General features: G+C 42.2%; 2 protein-coding genes across 6 annotated transcripts in view; one reads left to right on the top strand and one right to left on the bottom strand.

The window, feature by feature from the left end:
- Window positions 1-12,577, bottom strand: part of LOC110504078 (glycerophosphodiester phosphodiesterase domain-containing protein 5) — a 129,314-nt gene extending 116,737 nt beyond the window's left edge. Inside the window, exon 1 of one of the 4 annotated variants that reach the window (XR_005039308.1) lies at window positions 12,194-12,576. The gene's annotated coding sequence lies outside the window, so the exon portion shown is untranslated. Of the gene's footprint in view, window positions 1-12,193 lie in introns of all 4 variants that reach the window. The other 3 variants (XR_005039309.1, XM_036961225.1, XM_036961226.1) reach the window with 3 other exon arrangements.
- A 6,115-nt stretch (window positions 12,578-18,692) lies between these two features.
- LOC110504077 (serpin H1) lies at window positions 18,693-22,751 on the top strand. 2 transcript variants are annotated; one of them, XM_021582898.2, is made up of 6 exons: window positions 18,704-18,870; window positions 19,645-19,688; window positions 20,331-20,950; window positions 21,094-21,192; window positions 21,307-21,539; window positions 21,707-22,751. In XM_021582898.2, exons 3-6 carry the CDS (start codon window positions 20,368-20,370, stop codon window positions 22,007-22,009), a joined length of 1,218 nt encoding a protein of 405 aa, XP_021438573.2. In that variant the 5' UTR covers window positions 18,704-18,870; window positions 19,645-19,688; window positions 20,331-20,367; the 3' UTR covers window positions 22,010-22,751. The 2 variants fall into 2 exon arrangements, with proteins under 2 accessions (XP_021438572.2, XP_021438573.2); XM_021582897.2 differs by lacking the exon at window positions 19,645-19,688 and having other exon boundaries at window positions 18,693-18,870.
- Window positions 22,752-24,127: the final 1,376 nt, after the last annotated feature.

Genomic DNA, 24,127 nt, shown 5'->3' with positions numbered 1-24,127 from the left:
TCACGAAAGAGTTAGCTCTCGTTCCATTGCTTTTCTACAGACATGGGAATTCTCCGGTTGGAACATTATTGAAGATTTATGATAAAAATATCCTAAAGATTGATTCTATACTTAGTTTGACAAGTTTCTACGGGCTTCAATGGAACTATTTGAACTTTTCGTCCGACGTTTGGATTTGTTTACCAAACGCCCTAACAAAAGAACCTATTTGGACATAAATTATGAACTTCATCGAACAAATCAAACATTTATTGTGGAACAGGGATTCTGGGAGTGGATTCTGAAGAAGATCATCAAAGGTAAGTGAATATTTATAATGCTATTTCTGACTAATGTTGACTACACAATATGGCGGATATCTTTTTGGCTGCTTTGTTGTCTGAACGCTGTACTCAGATTATTGCATGGTTTGCTTTTTATGCAAAGTTTTTTTGAAATCTGACAGCGGTTGCATTAAGGAGAAGTATATTTCTAATTCCATGTATAACACTTGTATTTTCATCAACATTTATGATGAGTATTTCTGTAAATTGATGTGGCTCTCTGCAAAATCACTGCATGTTTTAGAACTACTGAACGTAACGCACCAATGTAAAATTAGATTTTTTTGATATAAATATGCACTTTATCGAACAAAACATACATGTATTGTGTAACATGAAGTCCTATGAGTGTCATCTGATGAAGATCAAAGGTTAGTGATTAATTTTCTCTCTATTTCTGCTTTTTGTAACTCCTCTCTTTGGCTGGAAAAATTGCTGTTTTTCTATGACTTGGTGGTGACCTAACAATCGTTTGTGGTGCTTTCGCTGTAAAGCCTTTTGAAATCAGACATTGCGGCTGGATTAATGAGAATTATCTTTAAAATGGTGTAAAATTCTTGTATGCTTGAGGAATTTTAGTTATGAGATTTTGTTTTGAATTTGGCATCCTGCACGTTCACTGGCTGTTGGGGGGGGGGGGGGTGGGACGCTACCGTCCCACAAATCCCAGAGAGATTAAAAACAAAAACTAATTAAGAAAAATAAAATAAAAAAATAAAAAACTAAGTAACTTCGGGTCACTTTTGCCGGTCCCAAGCCCTGATAAAAGGAGGAGGGTTGGAATTGTGACAAAAAAAAACAACAAGAAAATCGACAGAAGAAAGTTCATTTGTAGTTCTAAACATATTTAGGGTGTTTAACTCACTTTTTGCCTCTCCCATGACATTATTCCTCTCTCCTACAGCGTCCATCACAATTACATGCACATGGCCAATTATGCAAATTAGGCGATGACGCAATTTCACGACTTTTAGGATAGCCAATAGCTACTTTCCTTACTGAGGAGTTGGCAACACTGCACCATGCAATGCACCCTGGCCTAAAGAGGCAGACAAATAGGAAAAATGTGCTAGACCCTTCGTTAAATTACACATTTCCTCGAGGTAGGAATGTCTCAAAAATATGATAAATGGCTCATTTGAGAAAAGACATCCTCAAGAGTTATGAGATCAGCCAGTATTGAAATCTGACATGTATGATAGACATTTCCGTGATCTAAAAGTCGTATTCCTATTAACTTCCAGTGTAGTGGGACTGACTTCATCACGGTTCTACGTCATACCTGCTGGATTTCTGCCTGCTTGAACACCAGTAACTCAGATACACATGAATTAAGCCAGGGAATCGATAGATCATCACTCAGAGATGCACAAAAACAATATAACATTCAAAATGGGTGAACCGTTCCATTAATGATCATTACCCTCAGGACTTTTAGAGGATGTTGCTGCCTGCAGGCTTGTCTGAGACCTGAGGCCTTCCTCACCATCAACCAGGCCTGGTGTAATATGCGATACTGGCAGGCAATCTCCATGCAGAACAGAAGCAAGTCTGATGTGTTCTAACACTGTCCTGCAGACCTGTGGGCAAGGCTGGCTGGCACCTGCCTCTATTGCTGCTTCTCTACTATACCAAAACTGACAGCAGGTGTAGGCCATCTGGGGATCCCTCCTCTCCACCTGAGTTTCATATCAAGAAAGTATGTCTTCTATACTTTTTTTGCAGTCTCAAGAAGCTATGAAAGTATTTGAAAACTTATGACTACAGTAGCAGCAGTTTGTGTGAGGGGATGTTCCGTGTGGTTGGTTTTTAGAACACTTTTAGATACAGAGGCTACATAGTTAGAGCTATTACAGTGCACTAAAGGAGACTTAGTAATACTCTCATCACTCAGCCACGTAATAGTCTTTGTAAAATGACTTGTTATGGACCATGAATTTTTAGGGATGAAATTAAATCCGAAATTATACTTATTTATGGATACTCAGGACATACTAGATAGTGGAATGGAGAGAGCTCATTAATTATGCTATGGACCATTTGATAAAACTGCGAATTATATAGTAATTCGTAATGTGTAATTGCAACAATTTGCCCAGCTGCTCCAGGACAGACGCAGTAGGCCTACTGTTTGGTAAGAACGCTTTACAATTCCCGATACGCTCTTCCCAACGGGGCGATTCGCCTCTCATTTTGACCTTTCCCCCACACAGCTGGGGATTCTTACCTAACAAATCACATGGATTCCTGCTCTTTTACAACAAAAAAGGCCCTTGGTTATGCCAGCAGAGAACCTCTGTCAAAGACTGTAGAGCTGTATCTCAGTGGCATGGTTATACCTCCACATGAAAAATAACCCCTAGAAAAATATTTCCCTTTTAACTGCCTCTAGTTTGTTGGCTGAAGCAGCTTCTCAGATGAAGGAGCAACAGAACCAGGCCCTCTGTCTGAACAAACAGTGCTTTGACTGGCCGATCTCATATTGCATACACTTCCACCTGGGGCGCTTCCTCAAACCTTGTCCTGTCTGCCTCACACAATGTTCCCCGTATCATGCTGGTGTTGCCTGCTCAGTATTAAAACAATGGCTCAGCTCTCCCTCCCAGTCTGTCCGGCAGGTCGACGTAGGCCTGTGAAAGTAATTCTGGTGTTGGCTCCTAATCATAGGTGCTGATACAGTGGCCTGGAAAGGAAACTGCTGACAAAGGCCTCTGTGGCATGCAGACACAGGAGGAACTATTGTTGAGTTGTGTGAACGAACAAACACTATCGGCATTCTCATTAACTCATTGTGTGCTCTACAGTACAGCCTGTGTTTTACTGTACTGAACGTAGACGCAGGCAGTATCCAGGCAGGTGCCATCTGTATGGATGGGCAATAGATGGTTGGTCGGTACGGTAGCCATCTGTCGGTTGTTGGCATCACACAGAGCTATGTCCTTTATCAGGGGACTGATCTGTGCCAGGTGACATTCTCCTCACAGAGTTGAGGTAGACAGTCAGGGACAGACAGGCAGACAAGCCCAGCCTGTTAAGCAGTCCTTCTCCTTGAAAATCTCTTTCCCATATAGAGAGAGCTGGGGCGCTACTGACTCTTTTAATCATTGGAAGGTTTGTTTCATGCTTGTTTTACAGGATAAACATTTGTGTCCGCAAAGAGAAGGAACACTGTTGGCTCTGACTCACCATATGGTTAGACTAGTGTTGCCTTTCACCGTGGGGGTATAAATATGACATCGTTGGGTGCCTCTTGCTTTGAGTCTCTATGGAGACTAAGTAAACATGTCAATTAGCGATGGGGGGGGGGGGGGGGGGGGATCTATACAGATACATGTCAGGATATTATTTTTGACAATATATTGTATTGACGATATCAAATATTATTTTTGCGCTAGTTCGCTATACCTGCACCAAATCTCCAGTATTTTTTCCTTCATAGCCTTTTCTCCATCTTCTTTAGAAAATAGGGAGCCAATTTGTTTTCAGCACTTTTATTTCCATGACTGATCAAACATTTTCTTATGGCTCTCTCTTGTCCCTCTGCAGCAGATAGGTGAGAAAAATGTTTGGAACATCAAAACACAAATCAGTAACAAATCCAAGTAAGGAATCATCATGCTTCAGTACAGCTGGCGCCTCGCGCTATTTTTCCAGATGTTGCCCTACTGGAGTTAAAGTATTGTTGAAACGCATATCCCTGAGCTACTTGCTATGGACGTCACTGCTATTAGCTTCACGACTGACATTTGGACCAGCGATGTCAGCCCCACGAGCATGCCGAATCTGACAGCACAGTGGATCGATGAGGATTTCATACTGAGGAAAGCAGTATTGCATGCTCAAGAATGTGCTGGTTCTCATACCGCTGCTGCCATTTCAATGGCATTTGAGAACATGAATACACTCCTAGCTCCATTTGAACAACTCACTTGAGAAATAAGCTCATCTACTGTGTATGCAGCAGACGTGATACAATCAGTAATGGCATTGAAATGCCTGCTCAACAAAACTGCCGACACAGAACGTGGGGTTAAAACTTCGGTGGCGTACCCGAGCACTGAGAGAGCACAGCTCCTATCCCAGCATCGGACGCATCCACCTCCACTATGAACGCCAAAGAGGGATGAGCCAGCACAAGAGCCGAGGTAAACAGAGCCCTCAGGTGACTAAAAGCACTATCCGCCTCAGCTGTCCACTGCAAGCGCACCGGGCCCCCCTTCAGCAGTGAGGTAATGGGAGCTGCTACCTGACCAAAACCTCAGATAAATCTCCGGTAGTAGTTGGCAAACCCTAAGAACCGCTGCACCTCCTTTACCGTGGTGGGAGTCGGCCAATTATGCACGGCTGCAATGTGGTCACTCTCCATCTCCACCCCTGATGTGGAAATGTGATACCCCATGAAGGAGACGGACTGTTGAAATAACAGGCATTTCTCAGCCTTGGTGTACAGGTCATGCTCCAAGTCGACCAAGCACCTTGTACACCAGGGACACATGCTCAGCGCATGTAGCGGAGTATATTAGAATGTCATCGATATACACCACCACACCCTGCCTGTGCAGGTCCCTGAAAATCTCATCTACAAAGGCTTGGGAGACTGATGTAGCATTCATCATAGTGCCCAGAGGTGGTACTGAAAGCAATCTTCCACTCATCTCGCTCCCGGATACGCACCAGATTATAAGCTCTCCTGAGATCTAGTTTGGTGAAGAAGCGCGCCCCGTGCATTGACTCAATCGCTGTGGCTATGAGCGGTAGCTATACCTCACAGTGATCTGATTCAGACCCCGATAGTCAATATACGGGCGCAGACCTCCCTCCTTCACAGAAAATAAACTCAAGTAGGCGGGGGAAGGGGAGTACCGAATGTATCCCTGACACAGGGATTCGGAGACATATGTTTCCATAGCCTCCGTCTCCTCCTTTGAGAGGGGATACACATGACTCCTGGGAAGTGCAGCGCCTACCAGGAGATCTATCGCACAAACGCCCCGTCGACGAGGTGGTAATTGAGTCGCCTTCTATTTGGAGAAGGCGAGAGCCAAAATCGGCATATTCAGGGGGAATGCGCACAGTGGAGACCTGGTCTGGACTATCCACCGTAGTAGCACCAACGGAAATCCCTAAACAACTACCTGAGCACTCTCGCGACCACCCCGGGAGAGCCCTCTGTGGCCAAGAAACAGTGGGGTAATGACAAACTAACCAGGGTAGGCCCAGCACAACGGGAAACCTCTGCAGCCACAGATGGTACACTGAAAGCCCCGCCTCCGGTCTCCCTGTGCGCAGCACCTCCAAGTTCCACAGGCACCAGAGCGGTGGTGCTGGGATAAGGAATCGACAGAGTCCGCGGGTGACCAGCAGGTTATCCAGCCAAATGGACATGTCCACCAGCTGGTCGAAGGTAAGAGTGGTATCCCTGCAGGCCAACTCCTGACGGACATCCTTACGCAGGCTGCAACGGTAGTGGTCGATGAGAGCCCTGTCATTCCATACCGCTCCGGCGGTCAAGGTCCGAAATTCCAGTGAGAACTCCTGGGCACTCCTCGTCCCCTTCCTCAGGTGGAACAGACGTTCACCCACCGCTCTACCCTCGGGAGGGTGGTCAAAGTCTGCCCGGAAGCGGCAGGTGAATTCCGTGTAGTCATCCAACGCCGCATCTCCTTCTCCCCACACGGCGTTGGCCCACTCCAGAGCTCACCCTGAGAGGTACGAGATGAGGGCGGACACACTCTCCCTTCCCGAGGGAGCTGGATAAACGGTGCTCAGGTAGAGATCCAGCTGTAGCAGGAAGCCCTGGCACCGTGCCGCCGTCACATCATACTCTCCAGGAAGGGTGAGACCGGGTACAGGAGTAGTGAAGACCCCTGTTGTGCTGGGGGAGGTACTGGAGGACCTCCCTGTCTCTCCCAGCGATCCATCGTCTGAACGACGCGGTCTATGGCGGTGCCGAGATGGTGAATCAACGCTGTGTGCTCCTGGACGCGCTCCTCAACTCCGCTACCATAGGTACCTGCTCCTGCTGACTCCATAATGGGTGTGGTATTCTGTCAGGTATGTGTAAATGGCTGCAAGGGAGTCAGGCGCAGGAGAGCAGATAGTATGTAGCAAACAGAGCCTTTTATTTCAGCGAACCAAAAGTACACGGCACAACGAAAACACGAAATACAATACGGGTTGACATAACCCAGCGCAACCAGACATACGTGTGCATACATGAAACAGATAAACAATACCACACAAAGACATGGGGGGAAACAGAAGGTTAAATACACAACACATAATGAGGGAAATGAGAAGCAGGCGTGTGGAAAAATGAGACAAAACAAATGGATCGGCGATTGCTAGAAGACCGGCGACGTCGACCACCGCCTGAACAAGGAGAGGTATCGACTTCGGTAGAAGTCGTGACAATATCCGCGCACATTGACTCGGTACCGGTACCCCCTGTATATAGCCTCGTTATTCTGTTATTTTTTACTTTAGTTTATTTTGTAAATATTTTCTTAACTCTATTTCTTGAACTGCATTGTTGGTTAAGGGCTTCTGAGTAAGCATTTCTCAGTAAGGTCTACACCTGTATTTGGCACGTGACAAATAACATTTGATTTGATTAATTTTGCAGTTCTTGCCAAGGAGATCTTAGTTGAGAAATTTTACATATAAGATGCTTAGTGCAGTATTTCTCAAGAAAAAAAAATGTGCATGAAAACTAGTCATCAGCAGCAAATACTTTATTGAAGAATCCCTACTGTTGACCGATCACTGACGAAGGGGCATAGACCAGCTTGCCTCGAGAAAAAAGTGCCTGAACAGCCCCCCCCAAAAAAACTCAGTTTTTCACAATTCCTGACATTTAATCCTAGTAAAAATGTTTTGTCTTAGGTCAGTCAGATCACCAATTTATTTTAAGAACGTGAAATGTCAGAATAATAGGAGAGAGAATTATTTATTTTCAGCTTTTCTTTTTTTTCATCACATTCCCAGTGGGTCAGAAGTTTACATACACTCAATTAGTATTTGGTAGCATTGCTTTTAAATTGTTTAACTTGGGTCAAACGTTTCAGGTAGCCTTCCACAAGCTTCCCACAATATGTTGGGTGAATTTTGGCCCATTCCTCCTGACAGAGCTGGTGTAACGGAGTCAGGTTTGTTGGCTTCCTTACTCGCACACACTTTTTCAGTTCTGAAGATTTATGTCCGTTGCGTTATGCTAATTAGTGTCAGATGATGATAACGGTCCCGTTCACGGGATGGGGTGTCACTAGAGGTTAAGACATTTTGCCACAACTTTGGAAGAATGCTTGGGGTCATTGTCCAGTTATTCTGGGATTGATATGCTGTTCTCGCACCAAAGTATGTTCATCTCTAGGAGACAGAACACATCTCTTTCCTGAGTGGTATGACGGCTGCGTTGTCCCATGGTGTTTATACATGCGTACTATTGTTTGTACAGATGAACGTGGTACCTTCAGGCATTTGGAAATTGCTCCCAAGGATGAACCAGACTTGTGGAGGTCTACAATTTTTGTCTGAAGTTTTGGCTGATTCCTTTTCATTTTCCCATGATGTCAAGCAAAGAGGCACTGAGTTTGAAGGTAGACCTTGAAATACATCAACAGGTACAATTCCAATTGATTCAAATTATGTCAATTAGCCTATCAGAAGCTTCTAAAGCCATGACATCATTTTCTGGAATTTTCCAAGCAGTTTAATTGCACAGTCAACTTAGTGTATGTAAACTTCTGACCCACTGGAATTGTGATTGTGAATTATAAGTGAAATAATCTGTCTGTAAACAATTGTTGGAAAAATTACTTGTCATGCACAAAGTAGATGTCCTAACCGACTTGCCAAAACTATAGTTTGTTAACAAGAAATTTGTGGAGTGGTTGAAAAACAAGTTAATGACTCCAACCTAAGTGTATATACATTTCCGACTTTAACTGTATATGCATGAACTCTTCCGAACGGTTTCGTTTGGGAAGCGTGTGGATGCCTTAAGACAGGCTGTTTGCCTTTATACAAAAACCAAAGATAGAAGTCATTGAAAGTACTATACATAAGGTGAGAATTTCAAATCCCCAGTCTAGCAGTGGTACTGACGCCCCCATATCACATTATTGTCCTCCAGTGGTAGTGCTAAAGGGGTGTGGTTAGGCATGCAGTGACCCCGTCCTTACATTAGGCCTACTCATCACACCAGGATACATGGGGGGGGGGTCAGAAAGAGGGTGTGTCTTTACTGGAGGTAGGGTGTCAGAGAGAGGGTAGGTGGTGGAGGGCTTAACTCCCACGGGACAGGCTGTAATAATAGGCTTGCTCACCATCTTCCGCTCCCACATGTTAATTAGGATAATACCACACTGCCATCTCATCTCGACTGCTAAACATGCAGTTTACATGCAGCCTTAGTGATAGAAGCTCTTATTATAGATGTAAGACCAACAGCAGATCTTGACTGTTGCCTTTCTCAAGGAACACACACTGGCTATTAAAAAAACGATGGCACCATTTATGGGAATAAACATTCCTCCGGCAGTTTATGCCCCCAAGAGCAATTAAGCAAGCAAGATGGGCTGCATGATATTCTTAGACAAAGAAATGTTGAGAACCGCACCAGTGCAAATGGACACAGCTTATGCTCAAAATACATAAACAGTCTAAGAAAAGGTTCCAGATAGAGTCCATCACATAACATTTCATGTCATCTTAACATTTGTATTATGAGCCATTTATAAATAGGTTAACAGTGAAACTGACTCAACCTCTAGTCAAGGAGTAGGCTGTGGGTACCCCAATCAGTGTTTGGTGTGTACACATGAAACACATAATAAGAATAACTGTTGAGGACACAAGTGCATTCCATGGAATGTTCTAGTCCATTTTCCTGTGCCTGTCCTAGCCAGACTGCTGCAATAATGCAGAGTTCTCCATAAAAAATGTCAAATTTCAGCATTTAGACACCAATATCTATGACTGATGTTTTTAAGTTCACACTCACCAATAATACAAGACATCTAGTCTGTCTACATCAGAGTGTAGAGAGATTGACACTCACCACTCAGGTTTTTGATGCCAAAGTAAAATGCATTGCCTCAACACAGGTCAGTCAAAGTTGATAGCATTTTTGACAGAGCATAGATAGCAGATGACACCATTCTGTATACTTCTGGCCTTTCTTTGGACATTGTGTTAACTAACCTCCAGATGAGCTTCAATGCCATACAACTCTCCTTCTGTGGCCTCCAACTGCTCTTAAATGCAAGTAAAACTAAATGCATGCTCATCAACCGATCGCTGCCCGCACCTGCCCGCTTATCCAGCATCACTACTCTGGACAGTTCTGACTTTAGGTATTTGTAGTTGTCCACATATTCTAGGTGTCTGGTTAGACTGTAAACTCTCCTTCCAGACTCACATTAAGCATCTCCAATCTAAAATTCTATCTAGAATCGGCTTCCTATTTCGCAACAAAGCATCCTTCACTCATGCTGCCAAACATACCCTCATAAAACTGACTATCCTACCAATCCTTGACTTCGGCGATGTCATTTACAAAATATCCTCCAACACTCTACTCAGCAAATTGGATGCAGTCTATCACAGTTCCATCCGTTTTGTCACCAAAGCCCCATATACTACCCACCACTGCGACCTGTATGCTCTCGTTGGCTGGCCCTTGCTTCATATTCGTCGCCAAACCCACTGGCTCCAGGTCATCTATAAGTCGTTGGTAGGTAAAGCCCCGCCTATTCTCAGCTCACTGGTCACCATAGCAGCACCCACCCGTAGCACGCGCTCCAGCAGGTATATTTCACTGGTCACCCCCAAAGCAAATTCTTCCTTTGGCTGCCTTTCCTTCCAGTTCTCTGCTGCCAATGACTGGAACGAATTGCAAAAAAGAAAATTATAATAAAACATTTTTTTTTTTTTTTTTTAATCACTGAAGCTGGAGACTCATACCTCCCTCACTAACTTTAAGCATCAGCTGTCAGAGCAGCTCACAGATCATTGCACCTGTAAATAGCCCATCTGTAAATAGCCCATCTGTAAATAGCCCATCTGTAAATAGCCCATCCAACTACCTCATCACCATGTTGTTTTTTTGTTCCATTGAACCCCAGGTTCTCTACTTGCACATCTCTCACTCCAGTGTTTAATTGCTAAATTGTAATTAATTCGCCAGTACGGCCTATTTATTGCCTTACCTCCCTAATCTTACCTCATTTGCACACACTGTATATAGTTTGTTTATTCCATGTATAACTCTGTGTTGTTTGTGTAGCACTGCTTTGCTTTTATCTTGGCCAGGTCGCAGTTGTAAATGGCAACTTGTTCTCAACTGGCCTACCTGGTTAAATAAAGGTGAAATAATAATAAATATATGTATTTTTTTAATAGCAAACCTTTTAAAAAAAAAAGTCTGCTTTTTCCACTTAGTACTGGCAGGTTCACACAAACTTATTTATGATTTCCTCTGTGTACATATCTGCAGTTTGTTTTTATGCCTTTTGAAATTCGCCATACATCAGTGAAGGCCGCTGATTGGCTGAATACTCAGGGCACGAAGTGGTTGGAGTTGTCAACAAAGCAGCAGGACAGAAATATGATGCCAAGTTTTTGAACTACTCGTAGTTGCTTTATATATCTTCTCAAAGAAATCTGTGCATTTGAACAGCATAAATACACCCATTTCACTTTTGCTTGTCAAAAACCAAACGCTCACTGCAGCACATTCTGCCACTGTTTTGAACAGATTAGATTATACTATTTAGAACGAGCAGCCAGCAAACGAGTGCACTAGGTAGAACGCAACAACCATGCAAATGCAATAAGTGAACACACATCTAACTAGTTAACAATGTCACAAAGCATGATGCACTAGCCAGTTAACTTTCATTTTGAAATAACTTCAAAATGTCAGAGTTAGTCAGATATTAGTTTTGAAAGACATGAAATTAGTTTTAAAAGACATGAAATTGGCATGGGAGCTAGCAAGCTACCAACTAGCTAGCCGCTTATCAATGGTAGATCGACTGGTTAATTATTCAAAATAAAAAAGTTATAAAATAAGCCAAACAAATATTTCTGCTTCTCAAAATTACTGTAGCTGCCTAATTCATTTTATCATGCTTTGTGATACACCCGGTTTAATACAGTTGTAGTCCACACAACATGTCGCCCTGTCACATAGCTACATTCGAACCTGATGAACAACATGGGGGGGGGGGAAACAATAAACCACATTCTTGCTTTTTTGTCCTACCAGATCTAGGGGGGTTGCAATTACAAGTGGAGCGCCGCCCCAACGCCCAAATGGGAGGGCCGCCGATGCCATACCACAATTCAGAGATGCATGTGAATTAGGGTATGTGCATTAGAATAACAGCCCCCCTTTGACTATGTTTTACTGCTGCTTCATACATCTGGAAGTGAAACAAACCTGCATGTTCAAGAATAGTTTAATTTACTGCCATTAATGCCAGATTTATTTGTCTGTAAATTGGACAGATGAAAATGCCTGTATAGGCTGGTTGTCTGAGGTGGTGTGTAGCCTATAAATATATAAATAATACATCCTTAGTTAAATATAGTCTATTTTCTCCCAATGCAGTTAGGGTTTTCCAACCATAGGCTGTCTCGCATACACGGGCGTCTCCTTTGTAGCCTATTAGGTTAATTCGAGGTGTGAATTAATTAATATTTCATGATTAAGCGTGCCATACATGTGAGCTTCTGAAGTTACTACATTTACAGAAATAAAAATGCAACAACTCCTGCTGAGTGTTCCTTTTCAACAAAAAACTACTTTGATACCATGACATGGCACCCACTTACTTCAACTGCTTGGATATGACAACACTTACCTTTATCAATTATTTCAGGCTTTTTCTCCCATGTGAAGTTGTAGGAATATTTTACGAAGTCCTCAGACCAACTGTCCTCACACCACGCGACAAATGGGCTGCTGTCTGCGTCAAACGTGTTGAGGTGGGTGGCCACCAAATGTTGTCAAAAGGAAATGTGTCCTGTCACAATAAAGGAAAACCATTCAACCCAGAGTTATTCTACTAAATTCAACCTCGTGGGTTTATGCTGCATTGAAGTGTGTATCAGTTTAACTTCGTTTTCTCAGTAAATATTCCAAGGTTAGAGTCTTCTGAGGTTAATGCAAGCCTTGCCTATGAACACCGGGAGAGAAAATCAATCGACTGAGTACCAGTGGGCGGAGTTGTAGGTTTTATTTTAAAGCGAAAGAGCGTCACCCATCTTCCCGGCACGCGACGTCTCCCATTATAAGAAGCCTGAAAAGGCTGAAAAACAAAGGATGAGGTAATGATCATGTAAAAGTAATCAAATATAGCTCCATAACCCACATCATACACACAGTAAAATGCTATATATAGTGGGTCTGATGGGGCACGGCCAAAAGCATCACTGACTCAATAGCAATCTAATAAAGAAAAAGTGTTAAAACAAGTTGAGACTGTTGGTGGACAGTCAACACCACCCAGTAGACTAGAGGAACAGGAACCCCACTGCTGTCACAAATCTGAATCTGTCACTACAGCCATGAGCATTTATTCAGATTGTGGGAGGGTGAAGTGTGTGAATCCCAAAAAAAGCAATTATACAGATTTTTTTTTTACGTGCACATGGCAGTTTTCATACCTTGGTTTCTGTGGTAAATGTGAATGAAAAACAACTTTTCACTTTTGATCATGTTTTTTATACACATCCCTTGTCCATAATGTAGACGTCTCTGGGATTTTCATTGAAGAGGTAAGGGATGCTGCTGTGACTGAGTCTTGTAACGGTTTAGAGAAACCAAAATGAACTGTAGATGATACATGTGATCTGCACAACATACCAATACCAATTGTACATACCTTTGTCTGCCTACTGGTCAGTATACCTGCAGACTCAGACACACACAAAAGTTCAGTCATCTGCACCCAATGGAGCTGCAGCCTTTAACATATTCTTACCTCTTTGTTGATTGATATCCATTGAATTGTGTCCATTTTCTGTTTTAGAAAATGGACAAAAAGTCAAACAACACTACCATTTCTACAAAGAAATAAAAAAAAATAGATGGCATAATCATAAAACAATATACATTTAGATCAAACAAGGGAGAAACCTTACCTTGAGGAGATCTTTACATTTTTATCTGCCTGCTCCTGCTGTCATCTCAAATCCAAATGTTTAAGTTGGGCAGTTAGGTTCCTGCAAGAACCCCCACCAACTAAGGAGGTTCCTCGATGAACCCCACCCCCTTTGGGGTTCTTGGAAGAACCTTTCGGGTGCATTTTTCAGTGCCAAGAACCCCAAGGTTCTTCATGGAACTTTTAGTATCTTAGAAGAACCCTTGTTGGACCCCACATTCTTTTAGTGTAATATCAGGTGATAATAAACTGTCAGCTCTCTTCATTCATTATGTAAAACTTTAATGTAAGGATTTTTTAAAATGTAGATTATGCAACTCTCGGGACAATATTATGTTGTTTTGTTTGCATAATTGAGGGTAAAAAAAAGGCTTGTGTCATTGATTCTCACTCACCCAAACGGAACTTACTGTCGTTAACAGAACCGGGCTTTGATAAACAGTAGCTTCTGTTCTGGTTGGGGCTCAGCTGTTAATTTCATACCATTTAATCTCTGCCCAAGTTGATTCTAGCAATTACACACATCCAGATTTCCCACACAAAGAATAGCAACATTAAAATGCCCTAAAAAGTGCAGAATAAAATTAACTCTACATTTCATAGTATATGTTTTATGTTCATAGTGTTATAGTTTTCATCATAATTAAGGCCTGATGTTTTTTCCTGACCATGTTACCTGATCAGGAAAAACTCTAGGCACTAGTTATAGGTGTAACTTTCTGTCTATCAAGTAGTTGAATCTGTGGTTGGCATGACAGTACATCCCTATCTCAAGCGGAAGGGGAATTGTGACCAGAAAATACATATATATTTCTATGTATCACTAAGGAAACAGAAAATGCTTTCATTGCTATCATTCTGACGTCAATTGAATTTGACAGAGGGAGAACCTTGAATGAGAATTGCACAGTGATTGTTGTCAGGACATGTACAAGTGTAATTTTATGGTTGGCACCCAAAATGATTGAACATAATTTTAGTACTGTAGTGGTGTAGATCCTTTATGCATCCATCTGGTTCATTTATACTTTGTAATTCTCAATTAGCAAGAGAGTGAACAACCCACGGATAGAAGTACTGGAAAATTCATGATTTAAGTCCAATTAATCTCTTGATATGAAATGATGCATGACAGCCAGCGGATCATCCATCCACATTTCAAACACACACACGCACGCGCACCCATACACACACACACTCACACAGGGCTCCACTTCCAGGCTGGGAGCGTGCGGATGCACAGAGGAGGGGAGGCAGCATGGTGTTTGGACTACTTCCTGTGACATTTGATGTGTGAGGGAGCAGCAGCAGAGTAGCAGACCCCCTGCTCTCCCTAAGCAGGCATTAGTCAGAAGCTCCAGCTGGTTTGATGATTCTGTACATCTCTCCTCCAAAAGGCCAAGCAGCAGGAAGGGTGGCTGGGTGATAGAGGTACTGGGGCCATCACAGACTGGGGTCTTTGTACAGGTGAAGGTGTGTGAAGCAAGGTCAAATTAGGATGTAACAGCTTGCGGCCACTCAGGTGATGGAGAACTGGGCTCTTTTTCAATCGTCTTTCCTTAATACCTTGCATATTCTCCCCTGCCCTCTTTCTCAAAATGCATTAGAGGAGAAGATCCAAGGTTCCTTGACTGACCTTCTCCTCCAATTGGATCAAAATTGCAAAGACTTCTTACAAAGTGTTGTCTCTATCTCAGTTCAAAACGTTCAACTTCAGATCAGACAAGGCGTTTATTTGTTTTGACCACCATCCAGTGGCTATGTGTAGAATGGCATGGGATTAGTCTCATTGTGAATGTTTACAGGGTCACTTTGACACGTCTTAAATCCGTATGCTTATCTAAATAGGAAAACAAACAGATGAATTAGTATGAATAAATAATAATAAAATATGAAGTCTATATTTAGAAGATAGATAATGAGAATAGGAGTCCAATCAGAACTAACCTCAGGGTTATATTAAAGCCACAACAAGATTATTTCAATTATTTTAAAGTGCCAAAATGTGAACTCAATTAAAAACTAGATCAACTTGAGACTCCCTCAAGTACTGCACTTGCACAGTGAAAAGGAAACTTAGTTGCCGTTTGGGAAAATGTGAATCTCTTTAGACCACCAGAGGGCCTGCTAATCCAATAGCCAAGTATTACGAGCCCTTCCCTTAGATTACCCTGTTACACGGTCTTTGTCCCACCTACAGGCAGTCATTAGCCTATTCTGTCAACCCAGCACAGACACAGACCTGAAGAGGAGCAAAAGTTAATCAAACCATAATTAAGACAAATCAAGTTTATATGTAATGTTCAAAAGTTTGGAACAAGAGCTGGATGTTGGAACAAAATGAATGATTCTAAGCAATGGAAGTTTAGTTACTTCAACTTGACAGAAATATGCAATAGTTGTTTTTTCAATGTATTGTTGTTGGTCAATGGTTACACATACTATCAACCACAGTATAAAAATATATTGACATGGAATCAAAATACTTCCTATAAGATAACGAGTTTATAGATGTATTATTCATCGTAGACTATTCACGATTTGTGAATTGCATTATCGTGATACATTTGCTGATTCTTTAATTACGCTGCTCTTTACATATCTACAAGACCTAAAGGTAATGCTTCAGAAATGTACATCCTGCAGCATCGTGGAAACATCACTGAGGTCTTACATCATATGTTCGTCTTGGCAGCACCACCCAAGCTTCCTTTAACTCAATAGATCCCTTGTGTCTGTCATATTCGCTGAGTGAAGATACAGAATCCTGCATAGCGGTAGTGTTTTACAAGTCCAATCATGTAGAAACACAAAAACTCAAACACAGAAAATGCTGATAGTGTATCTAACGTTCAGCATGGGAGCAAAATGACAGTTTTTTTTTTTTTTTTACCCTTTTTCTCCCCAATTTCGTGATATCCAATTGGTAGTTACAGTCTTGTGCCATCGCTGCAACTCCTGTACAGACTCAGGAGAGGCGAAGGTCGAGAGCTGTGTGTCCTCCGAAACACAACCCTAGCCTTTCAACCCTGTGGGTTAAGTAAGAAGTAGTAGCACCCCCTACAGCTTTTTATTTCATATAGAAGTGCTGTGTACAGAGGTACAGAAGAGCAACAGAAATGTATAACATATGTCCCTATCCCCACCAGGCGTAGGTCTACTTGTCGCTACATCGTTTCACAGGAGTCTCAAGTTGTATTAGTCCTATGTACAGGATACACATGGTATACACTGGCCAACAAAATGCTTTCTTGAAAGTTTCTTCTCGACAACAGAACAACAATAATAAATAATACAATATAAGAATACTAGCATAAAGAAAATGGCTCAGTAGTATAAAATATACATTCTTTCACAGGAGCACCTTTAAGTCCATGTTGGTCTGCTGAACTAAAATGGAATATGCACTAATGAGGCCCTCGTGAGTTTTATAGTCCTCACTCAAAAACAAATCCATTGTTACTCTGGATAGGGCCATCTTTGCATGTATATTAGTTCCATTGGGGATTGGACCAGGCTTGATTGAACTAGGCCTACCCTGCCTCATGCAGGGGATGAGGAATTTCAGAGTATTTGACTCTATTAGAATAAAAAAACAAAGCCTGGGGCAGCGGGTGGGGACATGGGACTGCGGCATGGGTATGGTAGCGGAGTTGTGTTTGTAGAAGCCTCAGGAACATTCTCCCCCAGTATGGATCAGACTCCCATACTCCCGGCCTCCTGCCTGGTAGCACCGGTCATGTGGGAGCTGGACGCGGACATTGAGCAGGCTTCGCGTACAGAGCCCGCTCCCCTCCAGTGTCCCGTCGGGCGTATGTACGTTGCGTCTACTGTCCGTGACCAGTTGATCTATATGTCCAGAGGGGTCGGAGGAACCTCCCGCACCTCAAATTCCTGGAGCAGACCAGCCACCACCGGCCTGAGGAAAGACACATGGAACAAGTGGTTAATACGGTAATCAGAGGGAAGCTGTAACCTGTAACACACCTCATTCACCCTCCTCAGGACTATGAATGGCCTCACAAACCTGCAGACCCAGCTTCCGGCAGGGCAGGCGGAGGGGCAGGTTTCGGGTCGAGAGCCAGACCCGGTCCCCCGGTGCGAACACCGGGGCCTCACTGCGGTGACGGTCCGCAGGGGGGTGAACTTGGCTGGCCTCCCATGTCTCCTCCGCGCGCCTGAACCAGTCGGCCACCGCAGGAGCCTCAGTCTGACCCCGATGCCACGGCGCCAGAACCTGATTAAATGCAGTCTTTCTGCATTGTGAAGAGGGAAAACCCAGATATTCACAACGTTTGTGATGAATGACAGGTTGTTTCTTCATGCAAAATAGATTTGGGGTTTAAAATTCAGTTAAGCTGCTTTATTTTAGGGGTTTAGTGAAGGCGGGTAATTTTTTACCCTTAGCACATGGGGAGTATACAGAATGTTAAGACTACACAAGAGTTAAGACAGGGCTGCAAAAAGAGGAGGGGAAAATATGTTACATCCACAGTGGAATGATGTGATTTGGATATCGAACTGATGGCCTCAGAACTACATTTCACTATACCTATTTAAGAGATGTACCACATGGTACCAGTAGAATTTCAAATTGTAATTCAATAAAAGGTTACTTTTAGTTGAAATTATGTAAAAAGTGGTTGCAGTTGCTTGTATTGAGACTGGTGAGGACGTGTTTAGGTCAGAGCTTGATTTCTAGCTCGTTTACAGCACTGTTGCTATAGCTCCTGCTCCACAACCCCCATCCTGAACAAGCCTGCAATCAGCCTGGGAAGACGTGGCAGTATGGGGGAGGGGGGAGTGATGAGGAGGCTGAAACTAATTACTTTGACAAACTTCTAGTAACTATGGTTACAATTACTGTTATAAAAGTCGTGTGGAATCCCTTCCATAATCATTGCTTTTGAACAGGATTATTGAAAATACAAATCATGCAGACAGTATGAGCATTGTGCCCAATGTACTCATTCACAACTACAAGAGGAAGCCAAAGGGATGTCATCATCACTGACATGCACATATCCTCTGTTGAAAAATACACACTATTGTACTTTACCCATATATACTGTGCTGGTGAATGAGAGTTAGAAAATGTGTGAAAGTTAAATATGATGAAAGCTGTGTGTGGGATTGAGTCAGCCTGCAGCATTAGGACCATGCAGAGGACTCCAGCAAATGGATCCAGGGGAGGTCTGACGTCTAGGATTTCTAAGGAGAGCCAGAGGTTTTCATTTGCATAACCCATTCCCAACTTCCAGAAGTTTCTTTTCTGTGGGATATATAGGCCGGAGTAAAAATAATAAGAACATCAATCGACAGAGGAGCTAACCCAAAGAGTGATATCTGGAAGAGGTCGTGCCAAACTGTGCCAGGTAAGGACTGGGAGAATGCTCAGTTTTAACGATGTTTTGGGGGGAAAGCTGTTGTTTTGTTTTAATGGTTTAAAGTAAAAGTAGTGCATGCATTAAGGTTCTGAAACTACTTTCAACATAACTTTGTAGAATTTGGTATGTAATTCTGATTCAGGCACTCTTGCACAATCTTTACGTTTAATCAAACGGCACATATACGCTATTATCTCAACTGTTTGGTGAGAACTGGAGTAGCTGATCGGATGCCGCATTGATGTTCATGCAATTTATCTATAAAGGGTATTAGATATGGCAGTTATTGGGTTACAGTTCTTCAATAAATGAAGAGAGAAAATGACAAATCATTGCATTAACTTCATTGGGGATATTATTAGGTTGTGGGTAATTGCACATACAAACAAGCTGAATTGTTAGTTACATTGCATATATGATTTTGGGAGTGGTGGGGCGTTCATAGCGGTGGGAAGTCATTTGGGGTGGGTGCTGCGATGTTTTCTAAAAATAAAATAAAAATGATGGAACAAAGACTTTTCCTGCGCTGCAGACGGCAAAACCTGTGGATCATGCACTGATCAATGAGACGTTTTACATGTGTGTATGCACGATATACCTAGCTATGAATCATTATTCAAGAAAATATAAAATACAAAATGTTTTCAAGAATGACCCTTATTCTCAAAGAAATGTTATGAAAAAAAAAGCTCCATGTGGGTTTGACTAATGCTTTATCACCTGCTGTATGGAGATTATCCCAATGCACCTCTTTTCTTTCAGAATGAAAAACGAAAACCTTGGCATCAGTATGAAAACATTTCAAGGTATAAAGTGAAAAAATGCTAAATAAGGGAAAACCAGCTCTACTGCCATGTTTTTGAAGGCAGAGAAGCAATTTACAAGTAGTCGAAAATCAAAGGATTAATAGTTGTTAGACGTATCCTGCGGCTGAACATTTGCTCCTTTTTATTTTAAAAAGACTGTGGGCTTCTGTTCACGGGCAAAAAGTACCCGCATAGGTTCTATGTGGAAATTCATAACAATGTGCATTAATGATACCTCTGGGAACTTCTGAATATCACATTTTCTTTTAGAAATTGTGAATTTATACTTTTTTTCATTGTTCTACAATGAATAAAAACACAGAGGTATACAAAATACACCTTCAGTCAGAGCCCAGCACACTAGGGTGCTGCTATAGCTCAAGTGTTCTTCAGCTGCTGACGTGGCTAGAAACATGGCTGCCTGAAATTGGAAGCCATTCATTTGTGCAGCCAACCCTGCCCTCTTCTGGGTTCAACATTGTAATTTGTGGTGACTATTGTAATTTAACTGCTGAATAAGTGTCCTCGGTCTAAAACTACACTCCAACACTTATTTTCTACACAATCATAGACCCTTTTAAAACAGTGGCCTCAAATACCAACACAAAAATCCTACATTCTTGTATTTTTGTCTGCTTTCAGGCTTCTATAGCTGCTCAAGAACCAGAAGAAAGACAGGATGTGGGTGACCGTCGTAGCTCTGTGCCTGCTGGCCATTGTGGCCTCTGGAGAAGACAGGAAGAAGCTAAGCAGCCACGCCACCACCATGGCTGACCAGAGCGCCAACCTGGCCTTCAGACTCTACCACACGGTGGCCAAGGAGAAGGGCCTTGACAACATCCTGATATCCCCTGTGGTGGTGGCCTCCTCCCTGGGCATGGTGGCCCTCGGGGGCAAGGCTTCCACTGCCTCCCAGGTCAAGTCTGTCCTCAGCGCTGACGCCCTGAAGGATGAGCACCTGCACACAGGCCTGTCAGAGCTCCTGAATGAGGTCAGCAACTCCAAGACCCGTAATGTCACATGGAAGATCAGCAACCGCCTCTACGGCCCCAGCTCGGTCACCTTTGCCGATGACTTTGTGAAGAGCAGCAAGAAGCACTACAACTATGACCATTCAAAGATCAACCTCAGGGACAAGCGGAGCGCAGTGAACTCCATCAACGAATGGGCGGCCAAGTCGACAAACGGCAAGTTGCCTGAGATCACCAAGGATGTGCAGAATGCTGATGGAGCCATGATCGCCAACGCTATGTTCTTCAAGCGTGAGTAGAGTTCTTCAAAAACACTCTGTAGCCTAGTAGTTAGTACCTTCCGCTACTGCTATTACTGTTGATATTGGGGAGTATTAAACAGTGAGCTTGTGAGATGTGAATATCTTTAGAAAACAAACATCCTCTGTCTACAGCTCACTGGGATGAGAAGTTCCATGAGAATATGGTAGACAACCGTGGCTTCCTGGTGACCCGTTCATTCACAGTCTCTGTTCCCATGATGCATCGCACTGGTAGGTTTCATTAACCTTTTGAATAGAGACATGCCATACTATAAGCCTTAATATAAGACATTATCAAGAGATCAGTTGACTCATCTATTCTTATCTCATGACTGTTTTCCACAGGTCTCTATAAGTTCCATGATGACACAGAGAACATGTTGTTTGTGCTGGACATGCCCCTGGGCCAGAAGCAGTCCAGCCTGGTGTTCATCATGCCCTACCACCTGGAGCCCCTGGACAGGCTGGAGAAGCTGCTGACCCGCAAGCAGCTGGAAACCTGGATGGGCAAGATGGAGGAGAGGGCCGTGGCCATCTCTCTGCCTAAAGTCAGTGTAGAAGTTAGCCACAACCTCCAGGTAAAGACAACATTGCGACTATATTGTTTTCAATAGATTTAAAGGTTATTAATGACTTATCTCATAATCTATTAGTTAGCTCTTAAGCTTGACTATGAAAGAACATATTTGACCTACATATAAACCATTTCTCCATGTTTCACTCTCTATTGTACTCTTCTCTCCAGAAAACTCTTGGTGAGCTTGGTCTGACTGAAGCTGTGGACAAAACCAAGGCTGATTTTTCCAACATCTCTGGCAAGAAGGACCTGTACCTCTCCAATGTGTTCCATGCCTCTGCCATGGAGTGGGACATTGAGGGGAACCCTTTTGACACCAGCATCTTCGGAAGCGAGAAGCTGAGGAACCCCAAGTTATTCTACGCTGACCATCCCTTCATCTTCCTGGTGAAGGACAACAAGACCAACTCCATCCTCTTCATCGGCAGAATGGTGCGACCCAAAGGAGACAAGATGCGTGATGAGTTATAATAGTTAATGGATGTGAGTTACGGTTTACTGATTGAATCATGCCAGGAAATGGTATGTGTATCATGGTATCACTGTTACCTCAAGAACACATTCCAACAGGTAACCTGTGGACTGAATACTACTAATGTATCACAGACACATTAAGCACTCTCAGGGAACAGGAGTGTATACATTTGAATGAATGCTGTTTGGCCTTTGCAATGTGCCATAATGAATAACATTGTTAAAGTCTGCATTTCAACACATTTCAGGAAATAGCCAAACACCATAAGTGCCTTTATAGAGTACCTGAACATTGAATAGCAGATGACCTGACATCATGCTTATATTAATTAGCTATGATCTCTCAGATTTCTGCCTTCCATAAAATCAGACATATTCCACCATTATTTTCACCAGTATGGGTTTGGCTTCTCTCTTATTTTGAGTTTGATCTGTGTGGTTACTTGCATTATCTTTGTTTAAAGAGAAATATTGTTGCACAAGCAAATTTCATGACATACTATCTTCCACTTTCCAACCAGCAAAGTACATTTATCAGGCTTTCCCAGTTTTTGCCTTCCAGCTGCACTGAAACTGTTCCTCTGTACCCTTTGTTTTAATTGAATTATCTATGCCATTTGCCAATCAAACTGTGTGACTTTATGTTGTAGGCATTTACCACAAAACCTTGGAATGTTGCCATAATTCAATGTTGTGTCCTTTTTTGACTATTTTTCAATAAAAATAAACACAAAATGAACTTGGTGTGTGATTAACATTCAAAGTTGATAAGTGTAAGAATCTGGTCAGTTTTGTCTAAGCATACTGATACATCATGATTAAGAAAATATTAGATTTAACATAAGGGGCCATAATCAGGATATAAGCCTCTGAAATTAACTAAATTGTGCAGTGAGTATGCAATTGTGTATCTAACTGTCTGTGTTCAGTGAGGAAAATGATAACAATCGTTCCAGTCGGCCTGAGGGCGAACATTCCTCTGTCTCCAGAATGGAATGTGGAGAATCTTTCGTGGGGGACCTTTACATAGGCTAACTTTTAAACCTGCCAAAGACACACAATTCCAAAGGATTCCCAAACCTTACAGGCCTTACCTATTTAACACATGAGTTAGTACTGCCGGAGCTTAATATAGAGATCATTAAGATAGGAAATCCCCATTAAGAAGATAATCAACCTAGCTGGGTGAGGTTGTAGTGCAGGGTTAGCATGGTGAAACAGGGAGAAGATCTACTCAACAAGGAAGTACAACTTATGACACATCTCTATTGTCAATTGAGACCTTAGACACGAAACTGATTCAGAAACTGTTCATCAACCATCCTAAATAATTATGAAAAACAGACATTTTGTAGAATATGGGGTGTTAGAAACAAAGTAGTCTTTCATCATCACGTTCCCATGAACAAACAATTTAGAGAGTAATGGACAAAGGTGATGGAGGACAGAAAGATCAAGAGATGTGATCTCACCGCCATCTTCTGGCGAATAGAGCAACCACGTGGATAATACTTTCCCTTTCTTTTTGTCTAGAAGAGCCAAAGAAATTATTGTAACCCAGTGTCAAATGCATACATATAAATAAAACCACAGTGATTTATTTAATTATATATATAATATTCACATGAGTCTTTGTGTCTCATAAATATTCAAGACAAATAACATATAATGAATGCATCTTTACGTTTCTGATTACGGATACATTACTGATTACTTTATTTTTTATGTAACTGTAATCAGTAACAGATTACATTTTTCAACACTGTGCATCTTAAAAATGTATGTTGCATACTGTACATTATTTTAATTAATTGTTCTCTTAGTCTATTAAATAGATGAATTAATATACATAAGACACTAAAAGCTTACCAATATACTGTATATCATCAAACAACCATCTGCATATATCATTGCTCATGTTATTTGGTAATGATCTATACATGTTTTTCACTGCATAGGTAACCCTAAAGTATGCGCTCATAGTGCTTGTAATGGACGCTCATTCATTGTCATTCATACAAGTCATACCTTCAACCAAACAAAAGATAGTACGCTTATCAATGAAGTCATCGACATTGGACATGACAATTCTTTACTTGTCTTGTCTATTGAGAA

The sequence above is a fragment of the Oncorhynchus mykiss genome, chromosome 24, assembly GCF_013265735.2.
Source record: "Oncorhynchus mykiss isolate Arlee chromosome 24, USDA_OmykA_1.1, whole genome shotgun sequence".
Lineage (NCBI taxonomy): Eukaryota > Metazoa > Chordata > Actinopteri > Salmoniformes > Salmonidae > Oncorhynchus > Oncorhynchus mykiss.
The sequence above is the reverse complement of the archived record's forward strand: the minus strand, read 5'-3'. Positions and strand labels throughout refer to the sequence as shown.